This window comes from Palaemon carinicauda, chromosome 38 (assembly GCF_036898095.1).
Source record: "Palaemon carinicauda isolate YSFRI2023 chromosome 38, ASM3689809v2, whole genome shotgun sequence".
Lineage (NCBI taxonomy): Eukaryota > Metazoa > Arthropoda > Malacostraca > Decapoda > Palaemonidae > Palaemon > Palaemon carinicauda.
This window is the reverse complement of record NC_090762.1, coordinates 43,844,853-43,857,019: the sequence shown is the minus strand read 5'-3', so window position 1 is coordinate 43,857,019 and position 12,167 is coordinate 43,844,853. Positions and strand designations below refer to the sequence as shown.

General features: G+C 39.0%; 1 protein-coding gene across 1 annotated transcript in view; it reads right to left on the bottom strand.

Annotated features, from left to right (window-relative positions):
- Positions 1-12,167, bottom strand: part of LOC137630593 (dynein axonemal heavy chain 5-like) — a 429,728-nt gene that overhangs the window by 167,822 nt on the left and 249,739 nt on the right. The window contains exons 34-39 of the mRNA XM_068362169.1: positions 6,676-6,798; positions 6,137-6,254; positions 5,561-5,766; positions 2,836-2,999; positions 2,506-2,628; positions 2,007-2,199 (exon numbers count right to left, since the gene is read on the bottom strand). Coding sequence (XP_068218270.1) covers positions 2,007-2,199; positions 2,506-2,628; positions 2,836-2,999; positions 5,561-5,766; positions 6,137-6,254; positions 6,676-6,798 — 927 coding nt within the window. The remainder of the gene's footprint in view (positions 1-2,006; positions 2,200-2,505; positions 2,629-2,835; positions 3,000-5,560; positions 5,767-6,136; positions 6,255-6,675; positions 6,799-12,167) is intronic.

Sequence of the window (12,167 nt, the reverse complement as noted above, 5' to 3'; positions counted from 1 at the left end):
GCCGTTCAACACCCTAGCTCCGATCTCTACTACAAACAGTCCAACCCACGCCAGTGACGTCACTCCTTTTCATAGCACCTTGGTTTACGCTGTTCTCTTTTTCGGTGTGTGTTTTTCCCGGATTTACCCAGGATTTATCTCATGATGTCGGACTCTACTGTCACTCCGTCGAAGTTAAGTACCAGATCTACGAGTTTTGAGTCTTTGAAGGTAGCCATGCCCTTAGTTGTTATTTTACCACAGTTTTTAATTTTTACTGTTAGTGGCCCGCTTCGGGACCGCCATGGCGGCGCTCTCTCTCTCTCTCTCTCTCTCTCTCTCTCTCTCTCTCTCTCTCTCTCTCTCTCTCTCTCTCTCTCTCTCGTTCTTAACGCCTTACAATTAGTCTTCCATACTGATTGTTTTTCGTTTTGAACCTATCTGGGTAATTTACGGTTCACACCCCGTGTTATTTTATTTTGTTAGAATGAATGTCAGAGGTCAAACTTAGCCATGTACTCTCTCTGAGGTTTGTGGTAGGACTGAAGGGCGAAGGGTGTAATTTACATTGTCTGCAACTCATGGAAGTTATACAGATGCCATTGTTCACAATTTCTTTACATTGAAATTTAATAATTATCAAAATTTACGGTAACAGAAGAAATAATGCATTTTCTTGTAGGGAGCAATGTTTATGGTTTATTGAGTTACTTTTACTAATTACCCTTTAATTATGAAAGTATGAGGAATTTTGACAAAATATTTTATATACGCATTCTCCGTTGCCATACAAAGCTCAGTGAAATTTTTCAGGATTTTGTGTTTTTCTTCCTATACCCCCATATATTGGCATTCCAGCCGGCCCCCTTAAGCAATTAACACATAAAGGCATTTTGAAACCAGTAGTAGACATCCATGATTAAGCTAAACTAAATACCATTTTGTAATCCTCAGACTAGCAATACGCTGCTTTGAAAGACTAATCTACACTTCAACTATCAACGAAGCCATAACAATTTCAATACAATTCCATATAATTGGCTGTAGTATGCTAGGGGTGTGATATCATTAAGGTAAGGGGAAATAGGAAATTCATTTTCAATGATAGATGTCGACACAAGGGGAGCTCTGAGGAGAAAAATATGTGAACTTCAGGCAAGATTCACAGAGATAGATAGGATTTTCAATCATCAAAACCTCTTTACTTCAGATCATATGTCTACATCAGTGACACTCCTCAAAGATGTTAAAAAATGTGCATCCTGTCTGGCAGTTTATTTTATTTGTAGAAGCTAAGGTAGCAAATCAAAATTTAGATAATTTAGTCATTGTTTTCTAGTTATCTGGTCTGGGAGAAGGTATAGCTTATCATTTCTAAACATTCTAGATACTATATAGTAACCCTAATATATTCCTTTTTCTACACCAAGTGTTGCAGTAATGTTCCATATTTCATTGATAACTCCTGGGTGCATGTTCAGTACGTAAATATCCTTACCATTGCAACCATGAGGTCCACCATTTATTTTGTAGTCTCTTCCTTTTAACTTCTGTCATTCAATAAAAGGCCTACAATCAATTATCTGCTAATTGTCACATATCCCACATTTCAACACAATTAATTATAATCGGATAACTTACTAAAGTGCGAGACTCATAGTACTTGGATATAAATATGAAACTGATGGTACTTATGTATAAAAATATAAATCAATGCAATTTAGAGAGAAAACTTGGTATACATTTGCAATAAACATTTTTGGTAAATGGGGATGAGAACTCAATATACTACAGTACTCAGGTAAAGACTCGTGGCACAAAGGACAAGGGTATGAAGTATATAGTTTTACGAAGTGAAAATTATGCATTCATTGGGAAAATCAAAATACAAAATGTGAAACTTACATAACTTGTGTAAAATATAGAAGTCACACTGCCCAAGCAATGCAACTCATAATATTTAATTTCAAGTATGAAGTTCAATGTATGCATGGTGGAGATTCATTGCCTCCAAACACAAGCCTCACCCTAATCAGATGAATCATAGCATCCTGGAAGAACACCAGATCCATCCCGGCACCACGAACCATCTCATTATACTGCGAGAGGAACATCTGCAACCTCTCCTCCAGATTTTGAAAGGAAGCTATTGGTTCATAAACTTTGGGCATTTCCATGTCCAGATCCTCTCCTTCGTCACCTGTTGGCTCAGGGGCATCTCTTTAAGGAAATAGGAGACATTGTAATTTTAAGAATGTCCCGATTGCAAATATGAAAATATTTTCTGTCAATCATATATCTCCTCAAAATTATTCACAAGTTTTATCTTATAAGATTAGTTATTCTATCAGATTCCATTAGAAAATAGTAGGGTGGTATAAATCATATATAATACACAAATGTCCATAAATGTAGAAATTAAAATATACTTTTGTATTATCTTATCAATTAACTGTTAACAAGGTGGTCACATAAAACTATTTTATCAAACTCTGGCTTTTATTTGAAAAATAAAATAAACATTACCTGAGGAAGTCAACAAAAAAGTCATTTTTCATAATCAGCTTCGTTTGAGCAGCTCCGAGCTCTGTCTGCGCCTCATTGATCAAAACATCTTCAAACCATTTAATATCTTTGGTTGATGTAAATCTACAGTAAACAGAAATATAAGTTCTTATCATTCATTTTATAATTTCAATTATTTCTAAATAATACATCCAAGCAGAAAGGTACCAAGGGAAATTAATAGATTTTTACATTTGGTATTTCTTATATGTAGCACACTAAATATACATATCCACAAGTATTATATATTATATATTTGAGTTACTAAGGAAAACAATCATGTAACTTAACCTGTCCGATATGACCCTACAACACTCATGCTTCCACAGAGCCAGGAGAGTATCTGCTGAAATTACTACATTGGAGGCAGCACCAAGCATTCCTTGCCAAATACGGGACAAATCGCGTAGATTAAACACATAATGGAATTTAGCTGGAGTCGGAAGCAGGTTGCTCTGGAAAATAATCATGATATGGATATAAGTTTTAAGTGTGTAAAATTATAGTAAAACATGTTTAAATTCTATAAAAATTATAACAATTTTTTAAAAATTCTATCTTACACAGACATAACTACAGTAGTTACATTGGCTGGATAAGTTCTCCTAGCTTTTTTATTTTTTGTTTAGAGTAAGGTATTTTTCTTTTAGAACTTCGGATATAATGGCATAAAATACTAGATAAAAATTTGGTGTGAAGAATATCTAATATTATTTACGTATAGTAAAATTTGAATTTGTTTGGATTTAGATACATTTTGAACTCTAATTTCTTGGTCAAACACCGAATTGTTCGACTTGTGAGTTGTTCGAGTACCGAGGTTCCACTGCATTTACCTCCCATTTGCCTATTCCCATAGTTCTGTCTTCTTTTGCAGGAATGACAAATGGAGGGGGATGGTGACCTATGTGACCTCCCTCTAACTACAGTTGTTTTTAGACACCAGACCTAAGTGTCTTTCCTGGTATTTAAGAAACTGTAGACAGTGAAAGAGAAACTTGTTAAAGAGTAAAATAGAGCTAATAGAAAGAAGAGTCAAATGATAGTGACATAAAGAATGCAGAGCTTCTGTAAATTAATTTTGTAAAGCAGACAGTAAAAATAGAAAGGTGAATTTAAATGACATTAATAGTGAAATAGAGAAAACTCAAAACAAGTGTAAGAGGGTTGTATATTAAAGAGTGAATTCTGATTACAGCTGTATATTGTAGTGGAAAAAACAGGTGACAAAATAAGGTTTGTATACTTTCACAAATATTATTCACTGATTGAAATTGTAATGTTCTAGTGAAAAAAAAAAACAATATCATGAAATAATTTTTTGAGGGGGATTTTTATGGTGCCTTATTTACCAGTGGAATAAGACTTTCTACAAGGTGTAAAAGGTTGTTGGCTGTACACAAGTGTACCATATTCTCAAGATGGGGTACTAAAGTACTGCAAACAGAGAAGGAAGCAAGAGTTCTCCATTTAGGTAGAAAAGGAGAGGGAGGGTGCTGAAGCTTCTCTAATACCAAGCCAACAGAAGACATATGGGGCTATGCACTTTTGCCCCACCATGATACCAATGTAGCTGGGGATACTCGGGGTGCTTCCATAGGGGGTCATGACACAAATATACTAGCATAGGGGGACACTGGGCCAGGAACCCCTGGTGAATCTTCTATTGGCCCAATAGAGAGGTGGTGTACTAAGGACACCCTCTACGACTACACAAGGTCTTCCTCCTATTTGTCTTCATCTTCTTTCTCCTTATTATAAGAAGCATCAGGATTGGAGTCAAAAGTTGAACATGAATACAAGCAAGGGAAAAGGAGTTGGAGGAGGCAGAAGAATGCATATTTCTTCCTCTTATCAATCCTAACCTTCGGCTCTGTAAGCAGAGGAGACGATGTCTGGGCGACTTTTGACACAACACTCCCTCAAATGGGAGAAACCTCACTAGATGCTCCAATAGGAACCAGAAATCTGGGAAACACTATCACAGGGGAAAAAGTAAGCACACTCACTAGGACTTACATCACAGAGCAGGCTCTGGAACCATAGTCATAGGGGTCAGGGTGACGAACACAGAGTTCGGAGTGATGAGCATAGCGTTCGGAGTAATGGGCACAGTGCCAAGGTGACAGATACAGTGGTAACAGGATCAGGAGTGACACCAGGCACAAGGGGTACTAATGATTTTGGCCCTGAGCCAACTTATGCCCATCCTTGGTAATGGCACTAACTCATGCCAAAGCCTTCTTTTTCACAGGCACTAGTACACTTGCAGGGGAGGCGGCATTTACAGTCCTTTTGGGCCGGGCAATCAAAGGGGAAATCACCATTGGGGGCACTACTGGGGTCAAATAATCAATATCCTTCATCGTTGGCATAACCCCAGGAGACACTGAAACTGGGGACATCTAGGGCGAATGTAGCCTTAGCTGCCAGATGTGTTAACAAAGTTATAGAGAGCCTACTTGTCAAAAATAAATGGTAGAGATAAGTTTGCAAGACCATGACTACTAATAAAGGCCGGATGGGGTAAGATCATCACTGAAACTATGTAAAACTTTGCTAAGTATGGCAAGGGATCATTATGAGACAAGACATATGTAGGCAAGGTATTTAAGAGGCAATAACCAAATGTTTCGCTAGTAAGAGATTGAACTCACGCTGCATCAATAAGAAATAAGGAAAGAGGACAAAAAATTATTAGCAAGAGTATCACTAGCAGGATTACATCTACTTCCTGCAATAATAGTTGACAGTGTTCAAATACTTGGCAAGGTATTTGTCATTAGTTAAAAATACACAGTTTCAAAGTCTTTTCAAAAGGAACTGGACTATATTTTGAATGTTACTGACTTCCTCCATCTCTTCTCTCTTTATCTGAGAGAGAGAGAGAGAGAGAGAGAGAGAGAGAGAGAGAGAGAGAGAGAGAGAGAGAGAGAGAGAGAGAGGCAGGCTAGCTTTACTACAAGTACATTACATATCACAAGGGATTTCCAGTTATAAACCTAAGTGTAACAACCTTAGTATGAGCCCACAGCTTCCTGGTCAGTGGTACAAGCTTCTCAACCATATCCCGAACCTCATTTGTGAAGCCTCTTTTTGTACTGAAGTGACCTCTGGCAATGACACCAAAGATTTTGTTGATGGAATGTTCAGAAGGGATAGTCGAGTTAAAGATGCAGAAGTGTCTCTTGAGACGGGAAGGGATGTCATTTCGACCACCACCTGAGGGTGAAGGAACAAGGTAATTGGTATCTAGAATTATTCCTCTTTATCCTTTATTGTTGAAAAAATACTTACATGTGTATAACTTATTCCTTAATACATGTTTGATACTTGTTATATAATTGCACTCTATCTTCAGAAAAAAATCTACAAGTTTTGACATTTACCCCAATTTTTCTTAAATATCAAAAGATTATTAAATGCATACAAAGTAATTATCAGTACACAGCAAGTTATCTTAATTTTCCTAAAAGTATAAGTAGTATAAAGTAATCTCAAACTTATTATTTATAAGTTACAGTATGTTAATTACAAGCATCCAAACTTAGAATCAATAGGCTGCATAAAATTATAAACATCTCAAACTTACCTGGATGACCCATAGCTGCCAAAAATTGGATATCAACAATGTGTGTGAAATCGCCAGGTTTCTCTAGACTGTAAAAACCTCCCATTTCCATTGTCTGTCGTAGAATCTCATTTGTTGGCTGCATAAGAGAGAGAGAGAGAGAGAGAGAGAGAGAGAGAGAGAGAGAGAGAGAGAGAGAGAGAGAGAGAGAAAGAGAGAGAGAGAGAGAGAGAGAGAGAGAGAGAGAGAGAGATATTAGTTTTTTTCTGACTCCAGAACCCTTTAAAGAATTGAAGTATATAAAATATTCTCCCTTTTATTTGTATTTTTTTTTCTTCCACCTCAATATCCCAAATTCACAGATGTAGTGACAACCTGTGATATTTCCTTTTTATTTTTCTTTCGTTATCAACTATAAATTTTTCTTATCTTAGTTTTCAAAGATTTAGTAAGAAAGATATTTTTTTTCTTGATTTCGTTAATTGATCTTTATTATTTTTAAAACCAAAATGAAGGCTCAGACGAGAGTGAAACTCGAAACCAAAAATTTCATCCTATACCTGGTCACCCCAGTCGTTAATGTGGGGCATGTTGAGATCATCAATGAAGACTGTCATTTTCTTGCCTGCAGGAGGGCCAAAGGTGCTGCCCATACGTTTGTCAACGTAGCTCTCTATTGTTCTCTGAAGGGAGGAATAAACAAAGGCCTTGTTAGAGACAACTAGATCTCATTAATAAAACATTTTTCAATAAATGAATGTTTAGTACTGAACAGAACTGAAGGAGGGAAGAAAAGATATAGGTGAATTCCTTAAAAATAAAACAAGCCTTTGTGGATAAAAGCAATGAATAGGTACCACAGCTGTTGGTTGACATCACAAATAGGTGTGGACAATGAGAGAATGAAATGATGAAAAAATAACAATGTAAGATGAAAAAAAAATAGCAAAATTAACAAATAATAACAAAAATAACAGGGCCTCAATAAAGTAAAAATAGTCCAACTCACATTAAACTATTCATCAGTTACTTTGATTTGCCAGCTGTATCCAAAGGCACAACTGTAATCCCACTGATCATAAAAGACATACATAAATTTACAACAATGAGTTCATAAAGTGGAAGTTTAAAACCAGATAAATATAAAAAAAAAATCAATAACACACTTGAAACCCCATATAATTACAAAAAATAACACTTACTACAAATCAACAACAAACACTTTCAATATACTTCTATGCATGTGTATGCAAAAAAATCAATAACACACTTGAAACCCCATATAATTACAAAAAATAACACTTACTACAGATCAACAACAAACACTTTCAATATACTTCTATGCATGTGTATGCATACACCATATACTAGTGTTAGGACTATGAAAGGTATCGTCACATTTATGAGAGGTATCAGCACATAGAAAAGATACTGCTTAAAGACTCTTCAGAACTAACTGACATACTGTACTATACTGTAAAAGATTCATCATCATCTATGCCTATTGACACAGCTTTTAATTCAATACTTCTCCATTCATCATCTTCTACTTCACGCTTCATAGTCCTCAGCTATGTAGGCCTCAGTCTTCTAACTCTTCTAGTGCCTTGTGGAGCCCAGTTAAGCGTTTGGTGAACTAATCTCTCTTTGGGAGTGCCAAGAGCATGCCTTAACCATCTCTATCCTCCCCTCATCATGATCTCATCCACATATGGCACTCGAGTAATCTCTCTTACAGTTTTATTTCTAATGCTGTCCTGCCATTCAACTCCCAATATTATTCTGAGGGCTTTGTTCTAAAATCTCCAAAATTTGTTGGATATTGTTTCATTGCCATACCATGACTCATGTCCATATTGTAACACATATCTCACTAAACTGATATACAGCCTGATTTATATGTAATTTCAGGAGACTTGATTTCCAAATTTTACTTAACTTAACCATTATCTGATTTGCTTTTTTCAATCTTTCATTAAACTCCAATTCTAAAGACCCTGTATTAGAGATCATAGTTCCTAATTATTTAAATGATTATACCTCATTACCCATTTCTCCTTCCAATTATATTCCATCTTCCATTGCATATTCAGTTCTCACCATCTCTGTCTTTCTTCTATTCATCTTCAGGTCAAACTCCTGTGATATTTCATGCATTCTGGTAAGCATGCATTGTAAATCCTGTGGTGTTCTGTTATTAAGGACAGTGTCATAGGCATACTCCATGTTAGCTAATTTTGCTATTGCCAATCTAGTCTAATTCTTCTCCACCCTCTCCAACTATTGTAGGCATTAGAAAATCCACGAGGAAGATAAAAAACATAGATGACAACACATTCCCTAGGAGTACTTTGCTGTTCACTGGATATTCATTTGACAGGACTCACTAACATTAACTTTGCACTTGCTATGCTCATGAACAGACTTAATCAAATATGACAAATTTGGAAGTACTGTAATTTGTATTTTTCATAGCCATACAATGTACAGTTAGCAGCTTGAGTCATTTGTGTGATTGTGTGATGCTAGCAGTGTGATTGATCTGGGTAAATATTCTCAGAAACATAGGAATCTTTGAATCAACCATAGACATTACCCAATCCCGCCTCGCCAGGGGCTATGGAGATGTAACAAGTATACAGTAAATCTCTATACCTGATTACACAAGGGAAATGGTTTCACCAGCTGTCTTCAAGGTCAGGTAAAGATCTGATACTGGGTGACTTGGATCGTCAGGGGCACCCATTCAGGACCAAAGGACACGCACCACGCTCCATGGACGAAGTCTAACTTCCGATTGAGAACCGGTAGGCTCGAACTCCACATGAAAAGAGAGATATTACCAGCGAAGAGGAGATGTTAACACCTTTAAGCCTAAAGGTGAGGCTCAAGGGCACGTGGTAGCCTTTCACCGGTGAGACTAAGAGGAATTTTTCCTCCCGAAGGTATCCAAGAAAACTTCTCAATTGCTAGAAAGTGGCATCAAGGGCAGAGAAACCCCATCCCCGACACCAACCACAGATGGTATTCAACTTAGCCTGGTAAAGGCAGCAGAAGAATTCCAGAGATATCCGGAACATTCTATTCACAACTTGCCGAGAAAAGCTTCTCTGTGTAAGGAGATACTGGAAAGTCTCCAGGCGTGAAGACATAGGGACTCAACAGCTACGTGGAAGATGTTCACATGTGGTTGCCTCAGTAGATTGTGTCACGGAGGGAATTTACTCGGGACTTCCGTCAGCAGCTGAAGATGGTCCGGGAACCATCCTGCATGAGGGTCACTGCTACGTTTACGTATGATCTTGCCATGTTGAGCATCCTTCTCATTAGTCAGAACGGGAGGAACAGATTAAAGGTTGATGTTGTTCCGCTGTTGGTGAAGTGCATCCTACCGTAGCGCCTGGAAGATCCACAATTGATGAACAGTAGAGCAGAAGCCCGTTGTTCAGTGACATCATGAACAGGTCTAAGAATTTGTTGGCTACTGGATGATTCAAAGATTACTCTGAGGATACTATTTGAGTAGCTCAGCTAAGATGTTCGTGAGCATATTCCTTCTCTCCGGAATGAAGCGAGCTGATAGGGATACAGTGTTGTCTCCTACCCATCTTGGCATTCCCATGCTAGATGGCAAAGGTGCTGTGTAAAAAGGTACCGTCTTGTTTGTTATACGTAAGCCACTACCGTGGTGTTGTCACTCGTCATTATCACAGTGACCCGATAGGAACTGGTGGAACTGCTGTAGGGCTAGGAAGGCTGCCCTCATCTCTAGAAGATTCACGTGAGAGTACCATCTGGACTGACCAGAGCCTGGAGGCTAGGTGGTGCAGCATGATGCCCCCCCCCCACCCCGCCCATTCTTTTGATGCACCTGAAAGGGACAAAGAGGTCGACCCCACACTGGAGATTCTAGTCTGTCACCCACCATCTCAGATCAGTCTCAGAACATCAGGAGATTCGGCGTGCTGAACCACCAAGAATCCAGCTGCTACTGAAGAGATTGGATTCATGGGAGTCCAATGCAGATTAGACAAACCAGAGTCAAACAGTAACCTATGGGTTGTAACCACTGCTGGCTGGGAGGGCATCTCATTGAAGGAAGAGGCTTGCTACTGTCTTATGCCTCTGGACTCTGTTGTCTGAGAGAAGACTTTCTGCAGACTGGTGACAATGATCATGCCTAGGAATCCATCTCTGATACGGAAGCAGGGATTACTTCTTCAGATTTACTTCAATACTAATATCGCGGCAAACTTGAGGAGTTGTCTTGATGATGAAGAAGGGATGCCACCAAGTCTGTTAGGATCATCCAGTCGTCCCAGAGTTTTAGCAGAACGATGCCAATCCTATAGGACAAGGTTAACACTTGGCTAAAAACTCTCGTGAAAGAAACTGAGGTCCTGTTGAAGACCGAAGCACCGCACCTTGAACTGATATGCCTCAATGATCATTAGATACTTCCTTGATGATGGATGTACAGTACTGATATCTGGGAGCATGTGTCCTAGGGGTCCAGAGTGCACAGGAAATCCTGTGGTCTTACTGCTCATCCAACCATATCTACCATTTCCTTGCCGAACGGAGTTTGTTGAATAAACTTGTTCCAGGAGGAGAGGTCGAATACTGGAGACTTCTACAAGAAATCTAACCGTAGAAGCTCAGAGATTCTTTGATGAAAAACGTAGTCATATAAAGATGACGTAATGCCTGAGTCTGGTTATATGTATAGAAGTCCGGATTTGCGTAGGTTACAAAGAAACTAGCCATCACACCTCAACAGGTGGATGGGAAGTGAAAATATGCATCCTGTTTGTAGCTGAGCTGTGGATTCTCTGTCCTTGTAGTTGACCTCAGTCACTCGGAGAGGTTCACGAGAACCTCGTGTTCGCGTAAACCCTTCCAAGGGAAAACTCTTCATTCACCTTGGATCCCCTGTTCACAAGCCGGAGATTCGTGCAAATTGATCACCAATACTCCAGCAGGAGTTAAGCAAGGAGTCTTGTGTGATCCATCAAATGGATTCGAAACAGGGTCTGAAGGAGTCATGACAGTTGAATGAGAAATGTGGATTAGAGATGAGTGCTCCGAACTCACAGGAGGAGATAACGGCCACTTAGTGGTAAATCTAACTCGTGGACAAGAAAGAGAAGACATCCACCCAATGCTTCGGACTTCAAATTTCTATCACTGGCTGGGCGAACTCAAGTTGAGGGAGACTGTCATTGTCAGAGAGCCGACAAACAAAACCGAGGTCAAGATAAGGGTTGGTCGTATGTAGCCTCTACAGAGGAGAATCTCGAGGGTGGAGGTTGAAGTTGGTCGCTCAAGTCCCGAGGGAGCGTAGGCCAATAGAGACAGGGAGAAAGAAGGGAGGATTTCAAGAATCTACATTGCTAAGACCGTAAACATAAGCATGAGCTGAATTCTATCCCCTAGAAAATATGGGATGAAAAGGAATAACACTGAGGGGTTATGTCTCATGAAACTGTCGTCTGATACATGCGTGAACGGCAAAAGAGAAGAAATAAGGAATTGGAACCCAAAACCGTGAAAGTGAGTGAGAGCGCATGCGCAACTAACTTAGATCTTGTCATTGAATGAAGATGTCGACTTGTAAGGTAACAATATACCAAAAGGTGACCAAAAGGATAGAGACAGGGAGCAGAAAGGGTGACCTAGTTGCATAGTAGTAGTAGTAGTAGTAGTAGTAGTAGTAGTAGTAGTAGTAGTAGTAGTAGTAGTGGCAGTGGTCCTATGAAACGTTCATGAGGGACAAAAGTTCATGAACACTGACAAGAACTGGTGAGCTGATGAAGAACTTTGCGCATCCATATACAGTACTTGTGTGAAACCAGAGGTTCCCAACGGCAAGTGAGATATTAAGCACGGAGGCTAACAATTGTGCTCTTCGTTCCCATCATTGGTGAGTGCTGGGTTAGGTTCCAAGAACGAAGTGTGTGCCAAACTCCCTCACCTGCATGTCATAGTAAGCACTACCGATGTAGAGTGACTTGTAGAAACTGAAGATTGAAGTTCTGAGTGCTGCTGCCAT